Source organism: Sphaeroforma arctica (assembly GCF_001186125.1).
Source record: "Sphaeroforma arctica JP610 unplaced genomic scaffold supercont1.181, whole genome shotgun sequence".
NCBI classification, from domain to species: domain Eukaryota; class Ichthyosporea; order Ichthyophonida; genus Sphaeroforma; species Sphaeroforma arctica.
Genome location: NW_014040377.1, coordinates 13,047 through 29,575, shown reverse-complemented (window position 1 = coordinate 29,575; position 16,529 = coordinate 13,047). Strand labels below are relative to the sequence as shown.

At 43.3% G+C, this 16,529-nt stretch overlaps 2 protein-coding genes across 3 annotated transcripts in view; one reads left to right on the top strand and one right to left on the bottom strand.

Moving 5' to 3' along the window:
• The first annotated feature begins 3,154 nt into the window (after positions 1 to 3,154).
• Positions 3,155 to 8,210, top strand: SARC_03521 (hypothetical protein). The gene is made up of 6 exons (XM_014302677.1): positions 3,155 to 3,499; positions 3,912 to 4,090; positions 4,420 to 4,583; positions 4,999 to 5,215; positions 5,373 to 5,758; positions 6,873 to 8,210. Exons 1-6 carry the CDS (start codon positions 3,281 to 3,283, stop codon positions 7,163 to 7,165), a joined length of 1,458 nt encoding a protein of 485 aa, XP_014158152.1. The 5' UTR covers positions 3,155 to 3,280; the 3' UTR covers positions 7,166 to 8,210.
• Positions 8,211 to 8,530: 320 nt separating this feature from the next.
• The window catches only part of SARC_03520, an 8,723-nt gene continuing 724 nt past the window's right edge, over positions 8,531 to 16,529 (bottom strand). Inside the window, exons 2-12 of one of the 2 annotated variants that reach the window (XM_014302676.1) lie at positions 15,978 to 16,151; positions 15,298 to 15,379; positions 14,689 to 14,787; positions 14,258 to 14,403; positions 13,692 to 13,823; positions 13,342 to 13,522; positions 12,797 to 13,003; positions 12,413 to 12,514; positions 11,366 to 12,100; positions 10,274 to 10,651; positions 8,531 to 9,529 (exon numbers count right to left, since the gene is read on the bottom strand). In XM_014302676.1, the coding sequence (XP_014158151.1) occupies positions 8,735 to 9,529; positions 10,274 to 10,651; positions 11,366 to 12,100; positions 12,413 to 12,514; positions 12,797 to 13,003; positions 13,342 to 13,522; positions 13,692 to 13,823; positions 14,258 to 14,403; positions 14,689 to 14,787; positions 15,298 to 15,379; positions 15,978 to 16,151 (3,031 nt within the window). In that variant the 3' untranslated portion in view covers positions 8,531 to 8,734. The other variant, XM_014302675.1, reaches the window with a different exon arrangement.

The window sequence follows — 16,529 nt, the reverse complement described above, 5'->3', positions numbered from 1 at the left end:
TATATTGTTATTGTTTTATTTTATTATATATATAATATATATATATATATATATATGTAATTATATATATATATATATATATGTGTGTGTGTGTGTGTGTGTATACATATATATGTACCAAACTGATACAGAAGTGAGGTTTGAGTAGATTATGATTTTTCATGTATGTATTTTATTTTTTGCTGCGAGTAGCCTTCTTGCTTCATCCATAGATTTTTGAAATGTGCCCGTAGGGCATTTTGAGAACGAAGAGGAAGAAAAGGAAGGAAGAGCCCAGAGGGGCAGGAGGGCCTCTTTTCGTGGGACTTCCAGAGGGACTTGTGTTTAAATAGCGTCGTCTGGCATTTATAGCTCTAAAGGAAACACCAATAGTATAGACTTGGATTTTAGGAGGCTATGGGTACACTGATAACGAGTATAATAATGTGCGTAGCGAGTGCAACCTTCTACATATGAAAGGTCAGAGTGACACAGAAAGTCATGGGTGAATACTTCGCAAGAAAACAATTCCACAGAATGCGAGTCTCTCTAGAGCGGCCGCAGCGGCAAATGGGCAGCAGTGAGCAGCCTGACACTGTGACTCGAGACTGTAATGGAAGTTGACTTTGGATAGTTTGTTGTATCCCTCTGGTGCAGCTGTTTTAAAAATACAAGTGTATGTTGTGGTGCAATACTGTTTGTGATTTATACATGAAATCATTCATTAAATACAGCAACAGAAAACTGAAAAGCAAAGGCAAAGGACAAGAACATCTAAATATTTTAAAGATGCTCCATAGGTGCCTATGACTCCTATGGGGCCAACTCTGTACCGGGTCGGTCCTGGACTCCTGAGTCCTGGGCTCCTGGCCTAAAGGTGTTGAGAATTGACTATATGTGTCCAGTTGTTGTTTTTGCCCTACACGCCCACGGACTGTGGACCTATTGTTTTATGAGAAAAAAACATTATGTTTGTTTTTTCGATAAAAAAACAAAGTGCATATTTATATATATATATATTAGCGGCGGCCCAGCGGGCACTTTAAAAATAAAGCCCAAAACAAAAGTCTAAAACACCGAAATTGGGTGTTTTTGTTTTTGTTTTGCCTTTTTTTTTAAACCCCACCGTATGTAGATACAAATATTGTGTCTAAAAAAGGCAAATAAATTTACTCTGCCACTCTGGTCCTCTCCGGGGATGGGCCCGATGAGGTCTCATCGAAAATCTTTTTTTTAATATTTATTTTCTGTTCCACAGAGACCTTGATGAATGTCGATTGATCCTGGGACGGGGACCTCTGAGACTTGAGAAGTTGAGTGTCTGTGACTGTGAGGCTGTGGGCCTGTGGCCTGGTCAGTGGACTGTGACTCACTCTCTAGTCTCTGTAAATTCTGTAAATAAGGCGGTGCTCGGGGGTTTTTTTTTGCTGATTTCAGTGATTTGGCCCCATACTCTATATTTCGACAATTCTCTACTAAAATTTTACTCCTGAATTTGGTACAGGCCCGAAATTAAATGTGAGGGTTTCGACACCCAAACCCAATTTTCTTTCTTTTTTCTTGTAAAAATATGACTGGCTTTGAGGAGAGCATAATTTAAAAAAAAATGTATATTAGACCCCTTTCTCCTACTTTTTTTCGGGCAAATGTAGCAGAAACAAAAATCAATTTGGAATTCAGAAGGCTATGGGAACCGCCTAAATAATGTTTTGTTTTGTTTTTAAGAACAAAACGAGCGGAGACTCAGTCAGTCAGTCAGTCTCTCTCTCTCTCTCTCTCTGTCAGAGAAGAGTCATCATCATGTCTCTCGTCATTAGGTAACATGTTATATAATAAATACATGCCCTTTGTAAAAATCGTGGCCCTCTGGCCTCTACTGCTCACTGCTGGAACCTGGAGCCCTGGACCTCAGTTAAATTAATAGTGGCCAGTTGACCACACTCTGGCACAGAGTTACACACTATACAGTACAGTGTACAACTGTACACACTCTCAGTCACACACTGGCCATGGCACAGTTAGTCAGTCACACTCTCTGGCACACGACAGTGAGACGACACAGGCACACAGCCCACAGGCATACAGCCCACAGGCACAGCCTCACGGCCACTGCTCACAGCAGCACAGCCTCACAAGGTCACAACCTGCAGACCGTTACATTGCTGTCAGACCTGCTGTGCAGAGTGCAGTGCTAACAGCAGACCGTCAGACCCGTGCAGACTGCAGACTGCAGAAGTGCACTGTGCAGTGAGACTACAGACTACAGAGTACAGAGTATAGAGTACAGAGTACAGAGTACAGAGTTATAGACTACTACAGAAGTACAGGGTACAGAGTACAGACTGTGCAGACTGCAGAGTTCATCAGTGCAGAACTGCAGACTGCAGACTCGCAGAGTAGTATGTATGTTTAAAATACATTACTACTTAGGACTCAGAAGGTAGAAGTGGGAAGATGCAGAAGAGAGAAAGAGCGAGAATGTAAATACGAGTGAGTTTTTACTTTTGTTTTAGACTTTGAGACTAGACTGACTGACAGAGACTCTGAGAGACTGCACAACAACCAGAGATAGATGTATGTACATACAGTCATACATAGTCATAGAGTCATACATATCAGAATACATATTGTATTCATACATATGTAGTCTCATAGAGTCATAGACAACTCGCAGTCTCACACTCTCACTCTCACAGACTCTCATCACTTATCACTGCCATCAGTCCCTTGGCCACTGGAGTATTCTGAGACTGAGAGTCACTGAAGACCGAGAGAGAAAGAAATTGAGTCAGTAACTCAGTGGAGTGAGAGTGAAAATGAGGAAAATAATATACTCCAAGAGTCGAACGAACACTGCAGAATCGGCGGAATCGTAGATAATACCGAGTATGTAACCGAGAGATATCAAATTTTAAAATCAATATGTACCCATAGTCCCATAGTCTCGTAGTCCCACATTCATTGTAGAGTTCATAAATATATAAGTATAAATAAAAATTAAAAATTAAATTTATCAAGAAGACCCGCAGGCTCCCAGGCCCAGCACTTAGAGTCCCAGACTGAGATCGTTCGTCAGTCTTAGGGTTTAGGTCTTTAGGGTTTCATATTTTATTTCGATTTTATAAACTCTCGTATGTAGCCTTCTAATAAAACACTTTGTGTAAATAAATATAGAGGGAGAGTCTGAGAGAGTCGTCACGAACTACTATATTTTACTAAATGTATAAATACCCGTGTGGAAGAAACAAAGAACATACAACACTTTTCTGGCTTGTTGGAACATACTGAAGGGTGCAGCACAATGGCTCCTTTGCAAGATGTAGACATGCTCATAATCGGAGCTGGTATTAGCGGGTTAGGAATGGCTTGTCAAATGCGTAGAAAGTTTCCTAACTTATCATTCAGTGTAGTTGAAAAGCGAGCACAACATGGCGGCACTTGGGATCTGTTTAAGTACCCGGGAATACGAAGCGACTCTCCTATGCAGTCATTTGCATATTCATGGCATCCATGGAGCAAGGTAAATAATTGGGCGCAGGTCTGCGATACAAATTGTACGTTTAAACTGTGCTGTACGATGTATCTAACTGAGTATGACATCGCTTATGGCTGGTTAAACGCAATTGATCACGTTTCACCCGTATATGTGTTGTGTGTATGTGAAGAATATTATCAGATGGTTTATGCTTATGTAGGTATATATATATCGGCGAGTTTTATTGCGCATTTGTATTTGCAAGCTATCATAGGATGGTGCATATTTTACAGCGTTGCGATTTAGAATTCGTATGGATTTTCAATCATGTACAGAGAATACAAAGTCGTCATGCTTATCACAATACACGGTCTTGTAGAGAATAAGTACATTCGGGTATACAGTGTCGGATTGATGTGTTGCTAAATTTTCTGTTCTGAATGATTTGTGTCAACAGCTGAGCATTCGAGCGTCTGCGTCGGAGATCTTATGGTACCAAAAAGGTGTGATGAAGAAATACGATCTCGACGCCGACGTGATCGCGTACAATACAGCTATCAAAACCCTCAAGTTTAATACAACCACGTGCCTGTGGACAGCGACCACTGAAGATCCCGATGTATCATATACTGCAAGGTATACCGGCACAATATATGCCTAAGATATGTGTTAGTGTTTTACTATAGCTGTTAAGGTTTTGGCATCGATGCGAGTAGCTAGCTTATTAGTGTCGGGCCGAGTACCCCCAGGCAAGTGGAACAATTAGATGCAATGTTCGTTGTTGGACACTCCTAAATCATGTTCAACTTTTTCCAGTACACGACATGAACATTGTACTAGTTAGATACCTATCCACTGGCGCTGTACTATTCATTCTACATGCGTGCCAGCCTACTGGCAGATCAAGTTTGGTTGGTAATCCAGTCTCTTGCTACACTGTATACGATGGCTGTGCGTGCTCTTAGGTTTGTTTATGCTGGCACCGGCTACTATGATCAAGAGAAAGGCTACATTCCTGATTTCAAGGGCGTCGACGATTTCAAGGGGGAAGTACTCCAACCAATGCACTGGCCAGAGAACTTCTCGTGTGAGGGGAAGGATGTAGTTATCATCGGAAGCGGATCTTCTGGTGCGTGTTCGTGAGTTTTTGCCCCAAGTCTTGTGCATACGACTAATAATGGTGTAGATGTTGTGCACGCATGATAAATTTGCTTGTATATAAAGCAAATCGTGGTATGTCCTAGTACATTGATCGTATGGTTGGTTTATGACAGCAGATTGAGCAGCATAAAAGCATGCAATCAGATAAATCAGATCGCAATTATATTGATACAAAGTGCAGATCTATAGACTAGTGCTGTTGCTCATATACTGCTTCTGTATCCGTTCATACCATACACGTCAATACTTGTACAACTGCTCTAAGATCACGTCACTGCGTGTACGACAACCTTCACCAACACACACGTGCTGTCATCAATTATCGATCGCTTTTGTATATAACAGCTGTTGAGAATATTCACGACTATCCTTCCTCACTCCAGCTGTGACCATCGCACCGGCCATCTGTGACGTCGCAATGTCTGTGACTGTTGTGCAACGATCGCCAGGTTACGTTGTCAACCAGCCCGGTAGACTCCGGTTCAACCCACTGATGCAAAGGCTACTCAGTTGGTTCCCACCACTCTTCAGACTCTACACCCGATGCTACCGCTTCGTCTCAGTGTTCATGAACCAGTACGAGTACTGGCTTGCGACGAGGTATGTCTTGCAGTCTACTCTGACTCGTCAGGTGATTGTATCTGACCTGACAACATGCTTTAATATTATTGATGTTCTATGTTATGAACATGTGACTGATAAACCCATGTCACTACACTCTATACGTACTGTCGCCTAATAAACGTGCGACGACTAGGTTTCCGAATTTTGCGCAGAAGATGGTCTTGCAGGCCGCTACGGATGAAGTCGGTGAAGACGTTGTGACCCAGCACTTCACACCGAAGTATAACGTATGGGACCAGCGCGTGTGTGTGGCATCGGACGGCGACCTTTTCCAGGGTATTAAGGCTGGTAAAATTCGCTATGTAACGGACACCATCGATACGTTTACGGAAGACGGCTTGCGTTTGACTCGTGGAGATGAATATAAGGCTGACGTGATCGTATCGGCCACCGGCATGACACTGGAAATTTTCGGGAAAATCGACGTGTTCGTCGATAGGGAGCCGTTCGTAGTGAACAATAGTATTATGTATCGCTCGATTATGTTTTCTGGGCTGCCGAATCTGTTCTACGGTCTGGGTAAGAATTATTGTGACGGCTTTATATGTCCTAGTTTGAATGTCATTGCAGAGTTAGACTAAATGCTATTCCATATATCGCTGTTGTTTTCGTATCGAGGCGATGCCTGTGCGGTGTGATTGAAGGTTTTGGTCACTTAGACTTTAGAACACTAACAAAGGTATGAGTTGTTGTGCAATACAAGAAGGGTCCGGACTTGAGTTAGCTTCGAATCTGTGCAGTTGTGCAGCGTTCCGTACATTGGGGGATATGATGGATATGGCTATGTATCCATCTCTAGCTTGCCCCTCAGTGTTCGTTGACGGTAGCCGTACCTGTCTATCAAACCCCATTTGTTTACTCAAGTATATATATATATATATATATATATATATGTTATATATATATATATGTATATATATATATATATGTGTGTGTGTGTTGTGTGTGTGTGTGCGTGTGTTTGTGTGTGTGTGTGTGTGCAAATGTATATATATAGATTTACACATACATACACACACATATATATTTGTATGTATATGTATATATATATATATATATATATATATAAATATATATATGTAATTATATTTATATTTATATATATAAAGATATATATATAAATATATCTATATATACATATATATATATAGACGTGTATATATATTTATATATAATACATGTACGTACAAATATATATATATATATATATACATGTCTATATATATATATATAAATGTATATATGTATGTATATTTATATATATATATATATATATAAATATACATGTACATATATATATATATATATATATATATATATATATAGATATATGTATATAAATATATATACGTATTTGTATATATATATATATGTACGTACATATATATATATATCTATGTCTATGTCTATATATATATGTATATATATGCTCCATGTAAATATATATATATGTATATATATATAGGTATATACATACATATAAACATATTTATATAGTTAGATCGATAGGTTGTTCTATAGATATATGCATAGATAGATGCATAAATGTGTAGATGCAAAGATGTATAGATACATATACAGCAGCAGTTTGGGTTCATATGTACCGGTTCAATCTCCCACAACGAACTTGCAGGGGCTACTAATCAGTCGTGGACTGTGAAAGTGGAGTTCGCGCTGAAAGTGATAGAAGACATCATGAAGTATATGGACTACTACGAATACAAAACATGTGTGCTGAACAAGACAACCACCGATATCAGGGAAGGCGACGTACCACTGAATTCCGGATACTTCACCAGGAATAGAGACAAGCTTCCCAAATTGGGACTTGACGCTCCTTTTCATTGGGGGCTGTATGTGATCCATGACTACTTCTCGTACTTCTGGAATCCTATATCTCGAGACCCATCGTTAACATTTGCTTAAAGAATATTCATGTTAGAGCTAGTGCAAATATTCGCTGCATGGATATTACTATTGCAGCACACGAGACATTGTATATATAACGCATATATATCTCACTACACCTTTCGTGAAATGCTGATGTTTTTGCAAAAGTTTTGCACAGATCAATCAGAATTCAAAAGTGTAGCTCCAAGTCAAGTATTCGTCCATTTGTCTCAAGGAGGAGCTTTGTAAAATCTGTGGTCCGCACTTCGGATAGGTAGTGAGTTTGTGACATGTACTGGCGCAAGGGTTCTCCACAGGTATCGTACTTGCTCTATCGCTACTGATAATGAGGATATACAATTCGACTTGACACGCATTCGGAAATGAACGCATGTATGATCGAGCACTGATTTTCAAACCTTGGATGCGGTATAGAAATGTACCCTGACATAGTCTCGAAATGAGGTCGATGAGCCTATGCTAATACGACAGCTCGGATTTTGAGAAACAGGCGGTATCTGAACTGTGCATGATGACCTATGTATGCTATTTCCACTGTGACCCATTTACAGTAAAACCACAAGATTAACCTTAGTAAATACTCGTTTTATTCACATGTGCGACCGATGCGAGGTCAACTACAATTGGAGATGATCCTGCAAGAGTTGTCAAGCCCCAAGACTCAGACTCAGGCTTTTGCTACTGCACTTGATCCGTGGCGAAATTAGAAAGCACTGATGTCTTAGAATTGCATATAATTTTTATGTTGATGACATAATGTGCCGCGAAGCATGTGGATGTATTTAAGCATAAGGCTCTAATAGCACAGAGATCTTGTAAAGAGATAATCGGTTACAAATACGTACATGTGAACGGATTGCAATATATGTGTTTTATTTGGTCCGCACTGTCAGTACTTTTGTTCTTCCCCTCCACCTGCGGGACGTGGGCAGGCAGTTGAGCCAATTTGACTGAGCTGAGCTGAACATGGTCAATTTGCTGGTAATTGTGACACTGTGGGCTGGCTAACGGCTTCACAAGATAGTATCAAAAACTCATAGAATTGTGTGTGGCTAGAGAAGCTATTATAGGCCGGGGGCATGTATCATTGCTCATTACCGGCTGGTTTATATTTTATAGTAGGCTGGATATGGCAGACGTCAGGGCATATATTCGCCATACTTCCAAACGATCATCCGCAATTTCTATGGGTACTCAACATATATCAGACATCGCGGCACATGCAACTAGTTGACACCAATTTTAAGCAGTCATTTCCTTACGCCATCTCGTCTGCTTCATGGGCATCGAATAGTGGCTTCCACCCCGTGCACCCTACCCCTGCAATTTGCTGTACTTTTGAACTCCCAACACCATAAGATATGATCCATGAGCATAACGACATATGATCAAAAACGGGTTGAAACCAAAGATGTTCTTCAAGCAGCATATCTCATCAAAATGCAGGCAGTGCGTGGTCTCAAACCAACTGTATGATCATCAAAAGACTAGAAACTAGATTTTATTGGTCTTGTTCTTGCGTGGATACGCGCGCGACGCATGCAAAGTATCTAATAGCCTCACGGCGTCTCACTGTCTAATCAGCTACAGGTGTGGATTGGTGCGCATAATCGGCACGCTGCCCTCCGCACACCCGTACCTACGACATAGGAACGCCCACACTCTGCGCCCCACCACATCGTAGTGCACGCCTTTCTTCATGTTCGTCTTCGGTCTGCCCGTTTGCCCGTTGATGAGAAAGCTGGTGTCTATGGCTCCCGGCGGCTGTACGTGCAAGTGGAACGAACGCGTATACTCCGACCATTGCTTCATCCACGATATGGGCACCATGTAGTAGCACGTCACACGCGCACCCGCTTCGCCTGCGGCCTGTGCATTCGGTTGTTCGGGGTGGTCGGTCAGACCGGTGCTCTCGGTTATACTCTCCAGCGGAGTGTGCGGGTGTGAGCCGGCGTGGCCCGGGGGTTGACTACACATGCGGGATATGTACGCCCCGGGTGACGAGCCATCCCCGTCATCGCCCAAGTCCAAGCGAAAGAAACTCTTCCGCACCGCATCATCGGACGTGCTTTGGCTCTCCATGTAGTCGTTGACTGGATTTTCCGTATCATGCGCAGAATCATCCACTTCCATAGCCTCAGCGGCGTGCTTCCGTGGGCTGCAATCTATACTGTCGGTGTTGTTGTCTACCTCAGAGAGCACTCCCCGGCGGATATCATTGTTTTCGCGCGTGTCCTCGTCGTGCAGTCTGTGCACAGCGTCTCGTTCGTACTCTCGCCTGTTCTGTAAGCGCACATAGTCCCTCTCACACGTCACACACGTCGTCAGTTGTGTGACAGCTGGTCCGCCGCCGTACATTGACACAAACGTGTTCCACACCTACATTCGCAACCACAGAGAACCTCAGCACGTACTCTTACAAGTGTATAGGGGTTTCCTAGCGTACGCCGACGAAAAACATCATAGCGGATCTATTGCAACAGTGTGATATCGCATGTGCTGTTTCGAAAACAACAATATCTTGAAAGAGAAGAGTCGAGTTCCGATATGATGAAATGTGTGTGCCTTGGGCAATGCACCGCAGGAAAGCAATAAATCGCATACGATTCGGATGTAAATCATGAATGCCACGGACATAGCATATCAGTGCACAGACAAATAAACATATTCTAAATGAGAGCGACACTGACAGTAGCGTTCTCGTTTGTCTGATATATAATTCGACTAGGCATATACGAATACACATCCATACACGTATGTACCGGGCGTAGACAGTCAGACATGCACGTATATCCTGTCATTGTCTCACACTGGCACCACGAGCGCATAATACACTGAGCTGAAACATTCAATCATCTGAGCTAGATATCGAACACACATGGTACTACTCGCATAAGCCAACTGCGGCGTAAGATACTATCGCGCATATGTTTCAGGTATGCCTAGGATTACTAGTATACGAAGCAGAGACGATCATGTATATGTCGTGTACAATATAGAACCTCTCACCTAGCAGCCCAAAACCAAGTCCGCAATGTGCGACGTCAACACACACACACACATACATACATACATACATACATGTATACGCACACATGCACACACACACACACACATACATACCTGAGCTGGAACGCGGACACACATGGAGCCGCTCGTACTGGCCAATTGCGGTGTGATCCCACCGTGCCTACAGAACACGTCCGTATTCGTGATAGGCCCTGGTTCAGCAACCGTCAACCACTTAGTGAACCACGTGCGTGCCACCAGATAGCTCGTCTGCGCCTCTGCAGCGCGTGGATTGGCACTTGTACGCGCACTCATGCTCCTATGAACATTGTTCTTTGTGGTACCACTTCTACTGGCTTGAGTTGAGGGTTTGGTGTCGGAGGTTCGTTTCTCGTCCTCCATTTCCATGGCGTGGATCTGCTGCATGATGGTCAGTCGCTCGGCGCTGCGATGGGTAGTATCTTTCTGATAAAACAGTACATATCCTTCCACCTGTGTCGCACACGCGGTAAACATGCGGGGTAGATACACAAACAGCACTGGTAAATAACAGAATGAGATTCAGGAAAAGCAGAAGTCTGCAAGATGTCGCAATGAACAACCCACACGTTCTGCGGCAGGGACATCGAGACATTATTCACTGCACAGTAACTACAGAAGTATACACACTACAACATCCAACCAGGGTAAAAAGAGGGGTCGAACGGACGGTCACATGGTGATACCTCCACCATAATGCCCAGGCCAAAACCATACCACGTAGATGCACAAGCATATTTGGAATCAAAACGATCACAAAGTAATTGAGGCGCGGGAACTTCTGTAAAGAAATGCTGCAGACGATCTAGATAAGTATACTATACTAATCACGGATCACCTTCCAGTACGTGTGGCATTGGATGCTTGCTAATCATCGGCATTTTGTCCATGCTTGCATGGAAGCAGCTGAGAAGTGCGACAACCAGACATTCAACGTAATATTCTATTCGATAAACCAGTGGTACACCTCAGTAGTGTGTGGTATGCGATTTCTGAGAATACACACGCACACACACAGACACACACATATATATGTATATATATATATATATGTGTGTGTGTGTGTATATATGTATGTTATATATTTGTATATGTATATATAGATTAATGAATGTATCAAAAGGTATCTCACCTAACACAATCTCATACTTTCTGCCGCCAACATACCTTCTTTACATCACTCTCTTTACACTTGGTGACATGAGAATCATCGTACTTGAACCATTCATTGTTGATGAAATGCCTCGCATATCCAATGTAGTGCCCGTTACCCAGGCCTCCGCTATGGTTAATGACTGCCGTGAGATTGTATTTGGAACACCTGTTATTGGCCTCCATCTCCTGCATATCTCGCTTCCATTGTTCTTCCGCACTCAGGTCTCCGTCTGTGTCTGATCCCGAGTCAAAGTCTTCGCGGAAGTGTATAGTTGCATGGCTTTCCGTTCTTCCTGTTAACTCTGGCGTTTCGCCCACGTCACTCTTAGAACCTGTACTTGTCCTAACGCCACTTCCATGCTTGGCATCCAACCTCGTCTTGCCTGTGTAAGTTTGCCGCGTTGATGTGTGGCCGCATGAAGACACTGTCGCCTTCTTTGTCTTTGCCTTGGCTTCCTTTGAATGACTCTTCTTTAGGCCGTCGGCGTGAACTTTGCCACTCGCCGTTTTATTTGCCATGTGCGGGACTGTTTGCTGCGCGTTCTTCATCGCCTTGCGCGCGAGACTGGATGCGCTGTCTGATTGTGGGTTGGGGGTGTGTGATCGGCTGTTGGCGGGCGTGGACATCGGTGTCTCGTGGTGGATAGTGAAAGGGTCCATGTTCAGGCCCGTGACAGGATAGGTTACTTTAGTGGTGACTTTAGAGCTGTAGAATGAATGGTGGCTGAACCGTTTCAGGCAGATTACCTGTGGAGGCAGCAACACGGCAGAAGTTTAGAAATAAATGTACCACTGTGGAGATAATTGTAACGTTTGTGTCCGTTCAGGCCCCTAGATTGCGTACGCGAATTGTGTCAGTGCAATGGGACTGCGCTGGCGCAATCAGAGACTCGCGGCCTACAAGCTACGATAATGATCAACAAACACTATAGAGCATGCTGTTTGTTCCGAATAGACCCTTCACGCGTGTAGACTATTGTGTAGTGCAGATGTCATGAAACCACACGTGCAAGCCCCTGTACACTGTTTCTATATACAGAGACGCTGAACGCTTCATACTAGTATTTCGGGCAGATGATGGAATCTCAGGCTCTTGGTGGACGGCGTGAGATCATTACAGCTGGTACACCGGTATCGATTGCCCCCATTTAAACTTTCCACCTGTAGAGAACGAGAATCACAACCGTATTAGTGACCTAAGTCTACGAAATCTCCGGATATAATGGTTTTAAGTTTGTTGGCACGAGCAAGAAGACGCATCACGGACCAAGGTGCCCTCCTCCGTATAAAGTCTTGCGCAAAGTACATCTATACCGATGCACGGGTCATAATCGCTTTGCCGTTCTACCGTAAAAAGATCAGAAAGCGTCATTTGCAAGCAATTGAACCCATATAAAATAATACAGACCATTCACATGCGCGAGACTTGCCTAAACCACACACCTCACAGAAGCGCTCCAGACACTCCTCCAGGGTGAGTGACTTCCAATCAGTCATCCAGCTGTATGTTTCAGTGGCCACACCCTTGATACTCTGCCACATGCCGTCCTCGTTTTCGTAGCCATTACTTAAGGCGTTCCCAATTTCGATGGGTATTGTCATGAAGGGATCGAACTTGAAGGAACTGTTGCCGCAGGTGAGGCAGGTAACCTATGGTTGTGTATTGTTGTCGTCGAGTGTTAGTAATGTAAGTGAGCAACTGGTGGCATTGCTGTGGTCGCTATGAACCGTTTGTGTATAGAAGTCTACGCAAGAGAACGACAGGGAGGAGGAACTGAATGTTGGCAAACACAGTAATACTGCATCGCCAAACAATGATGGGCATATGCAGGCTTACCAGGATGACCCGGCAACGGCTAGCGCAATCCTGAAGAATGGGAACAATAAGCCTTCTATAACAACAGGGACAATAATCATCGCTCAAAACAACCAAACACTCAGGCCCGCGACTGTACTAAGTGATGTATATACAACAGAGACCTACATACCTGACTCCTCAGGGTTCCCTCGAAGAGATCGCTGATCATGGACTGATTGCGTGCGGAGGGTGCTCGTGCGCCTCTGTGCGGCACTTTCTTGCGCTTGTTTTTGGCGGGCTTTGCGTGTGCATCTGCGTGTGGATGCAGGTCTGGCAACATGCTTTGTGGGCGGAAGGTTTCCTCGTGCAGCCTGTGATAAGGAACAGATCAGTGTTTAATGAGAACACAGTGCGGTATAGGCTATACAACAACCAATCGTACCTAGTGATTGCCAATGCTGCATTATGTGTGATGCAACGAATCAATCCTCAGAAGCAAGCAGGTGGAAGCTCTACCAGAACCGTCAAGCGACAACACACCTATCCAGCAGAGCGCCGATAAACTCCTGTGAATCATGCTGCGCATATCCACTGAACATCCTATTCACGTGTGCAATGTCACGTAAAATGGCCTTTGGTGCCAGCGCACGTGGGGGATCATCGCTCCAATACCTGCGCGAATTAAACAGGAGCCAATGCAACACATGTGAGAAGGTGAGACAGCAAACGGTTCGTCATACATGTGATGTTGAAATGGTGGCCAAGTCAAAAGTGTGAGCCAGAAGGGACTCTATGGCGAAGATTGTGGCTGAGGGATAATGCACAACATCGGTACACTCATATTCCATCGGCACTGTAATCAATACTGTAGGTCTTTGTACTTGAGGTACTTCAGAGCACGGCGGGACGGTAGTCATGGCAGTACATGTACCATATCTCGCAGAATGACGAACACAAGCCCATTCTAGCACGTCCCTTTTCAGAATATTGTAAACTTTAAGTATAATATTACCAAAAGTATGAAATGGAGACGTATGACGGGAGGGCAACCACCGTATTCAACCTCCATACGAATGGTATTTCACGCGCGCAGAACACAGACATACATGTCTAGGAGATCAGCCATTGAGTCCAGCAACAGTGGATCTGCTTTCTGCGATCGGAAGGTCCTCGTTTTGAATGTAGACATGATGCGGAGATAGTCATAACAGTCTTGGATGTAGTATACCAGCGGGTCGCAATTCATCAAGGCCTGGTGTAAGAAGGAGAAACACGAGTAAGTAGACAGATCGTCCCTTTGCCTTAGTGTGATATCGACAAGTACCAGGGATGACAGATTTGATAGTCCAGCAATGGCATATTCGCGTCAAGGCCTGGCAATAAGCGTGAGCTGTGGCTGCAAAACCACTACAACTCAACGGTGTGTCAAAAGATAAAACGCGAAGACGGTGGTAGTTTTAAAAGTCAGTAAGCTGATAGCCAAGTATAGATAGCAACATTCGCGATCGCGTGTGACAGTCACTCGGGACAAAGTTACCTGCATTGCCGCGTTCATATAGCAGGTATTTCCCAGGTTCACGAGCCCCACCTTTCCCATCGAATGGGCTAGATTGGCTTCCAATCTATATATCGTATCCTGGGTTGAGCACAAGCAGCAAAGACTATCTTGTGAGTGAAAGTCCAGGTCCCATATGGACTCGAATCCGTGTATTACAAAAACAGTAGCAAATAGCGACATACTGACATACCCAAAACAACGTTTCGAATGGGGTGACTCGTACTGGTTGTGCTTGTGAGATCGGGCCAAGCCAAGTTTCAATATATACCATGCGAAGTGCTTCTCTAAGCAGAGTTTCGTTCCGAATGATGTAGCCATAAACGAAGGTACAACTTGCACAATTTAATAAGACTTGATGGTTGCGGTAATCTAGGACAAAGAGCGATGCACACAGCATAAAATACAAAAATGTCAGCTACACAACACCCCCAACCAATGCGTCTCTATGCAACCAATGCGAAAATAATGGGGTAGGATACTAAGTATAATTCAGACACAGATGGACCACAGAACGGGCACCCCGACGCAGACGTTACACATATATTACACAGAGGCTACACAGGGGTTACACACACAGAGGTTGTATACCATATCTCCGCATCGAGCGATTCCTACCCCGCTGGAGGACGTCCGCCTGTCGCAGACATCACACACATAGCACCAATCCAGCCTGGTAGTGAGATAGTATTGCAAATAGTGAGAGAAATACGTTTGCGCCAGATACAGATTATGTGCTTGATAGATACATATTATGACGATTGGGAATAAGCTTGTCGAAAATCATCAACAGAGTGAGAGTAGGCAATTGCATACCTTACATGTGAAGAATCGATATAGAATGTTGGTGGGGGATAGGAGTGCGTGTGTGCGCGACAAACGATGTTCTAGTCAAACAATGTAAGTAGATTAGACAAGCGTGTCGATATAGAGGAAAATATACAATGAATTTAAGAGGATTGCTTCTATTCATTTTGAGCCAAGCACTACTTCACAAACAAAGGGCACGTCATATACAAGAAGGCACAGACAGAGTAGCTTGAAAATTTCTCGATCTTGCGCCCACTAAAATGCGTGTATTTAACACATCGCATTTACGAATACCGCAGTAGACATTGCATGCCACCATATTCTACAAGCTACACAATGCAAACTTTCAAAAATTGTCATTGCGTGGTTTATAGAGAAAGTGACAATTAACGGATACGAAACAAATAATATATACATCAATCACAACATACTTGAAATTACAGAACAACGTGTATACATACGCTGCATGTGGATTATAGAATATTGAATGTGCGCAATCGGTGGTGTCCGCATGGATTCCTCTGTGCTTGTGGCAAAACACTTTACCACAACTTTCAACCACGCACACCCAGCAGCCATTCTGATGTAGCGCGTCTCCCGCCGGAGCTGGACATTCCTCATCAGAGCACATATATCTGTGCGCAGAGATGGATCAAGCAGAAAAAAGTAAGGTTGTTTGACTAAGGAAAAGGCATATGCCGCATATTCATACCACACAAAAAAACTAGATAGATTCACATGCTTGCGGAAGTGTATAAAAGAAAATCAGAACCATGTTTACTTAAGCTCAGGTAAATTACAAATCATTGAATGGACAGAGCTCGATTTACAGACAAATGAGGGCAGCGTAGGTCGTACCAAATACCTATACTCATGAACAACATACTAAAAATGCCATACATATACAAATATACGTATTTCATAAACTGTAAAAGTGATATCAATATATATAGGTAAATGCAATATATATATGACTGTATATTTATTATGTTATATATATATGAATATACTTG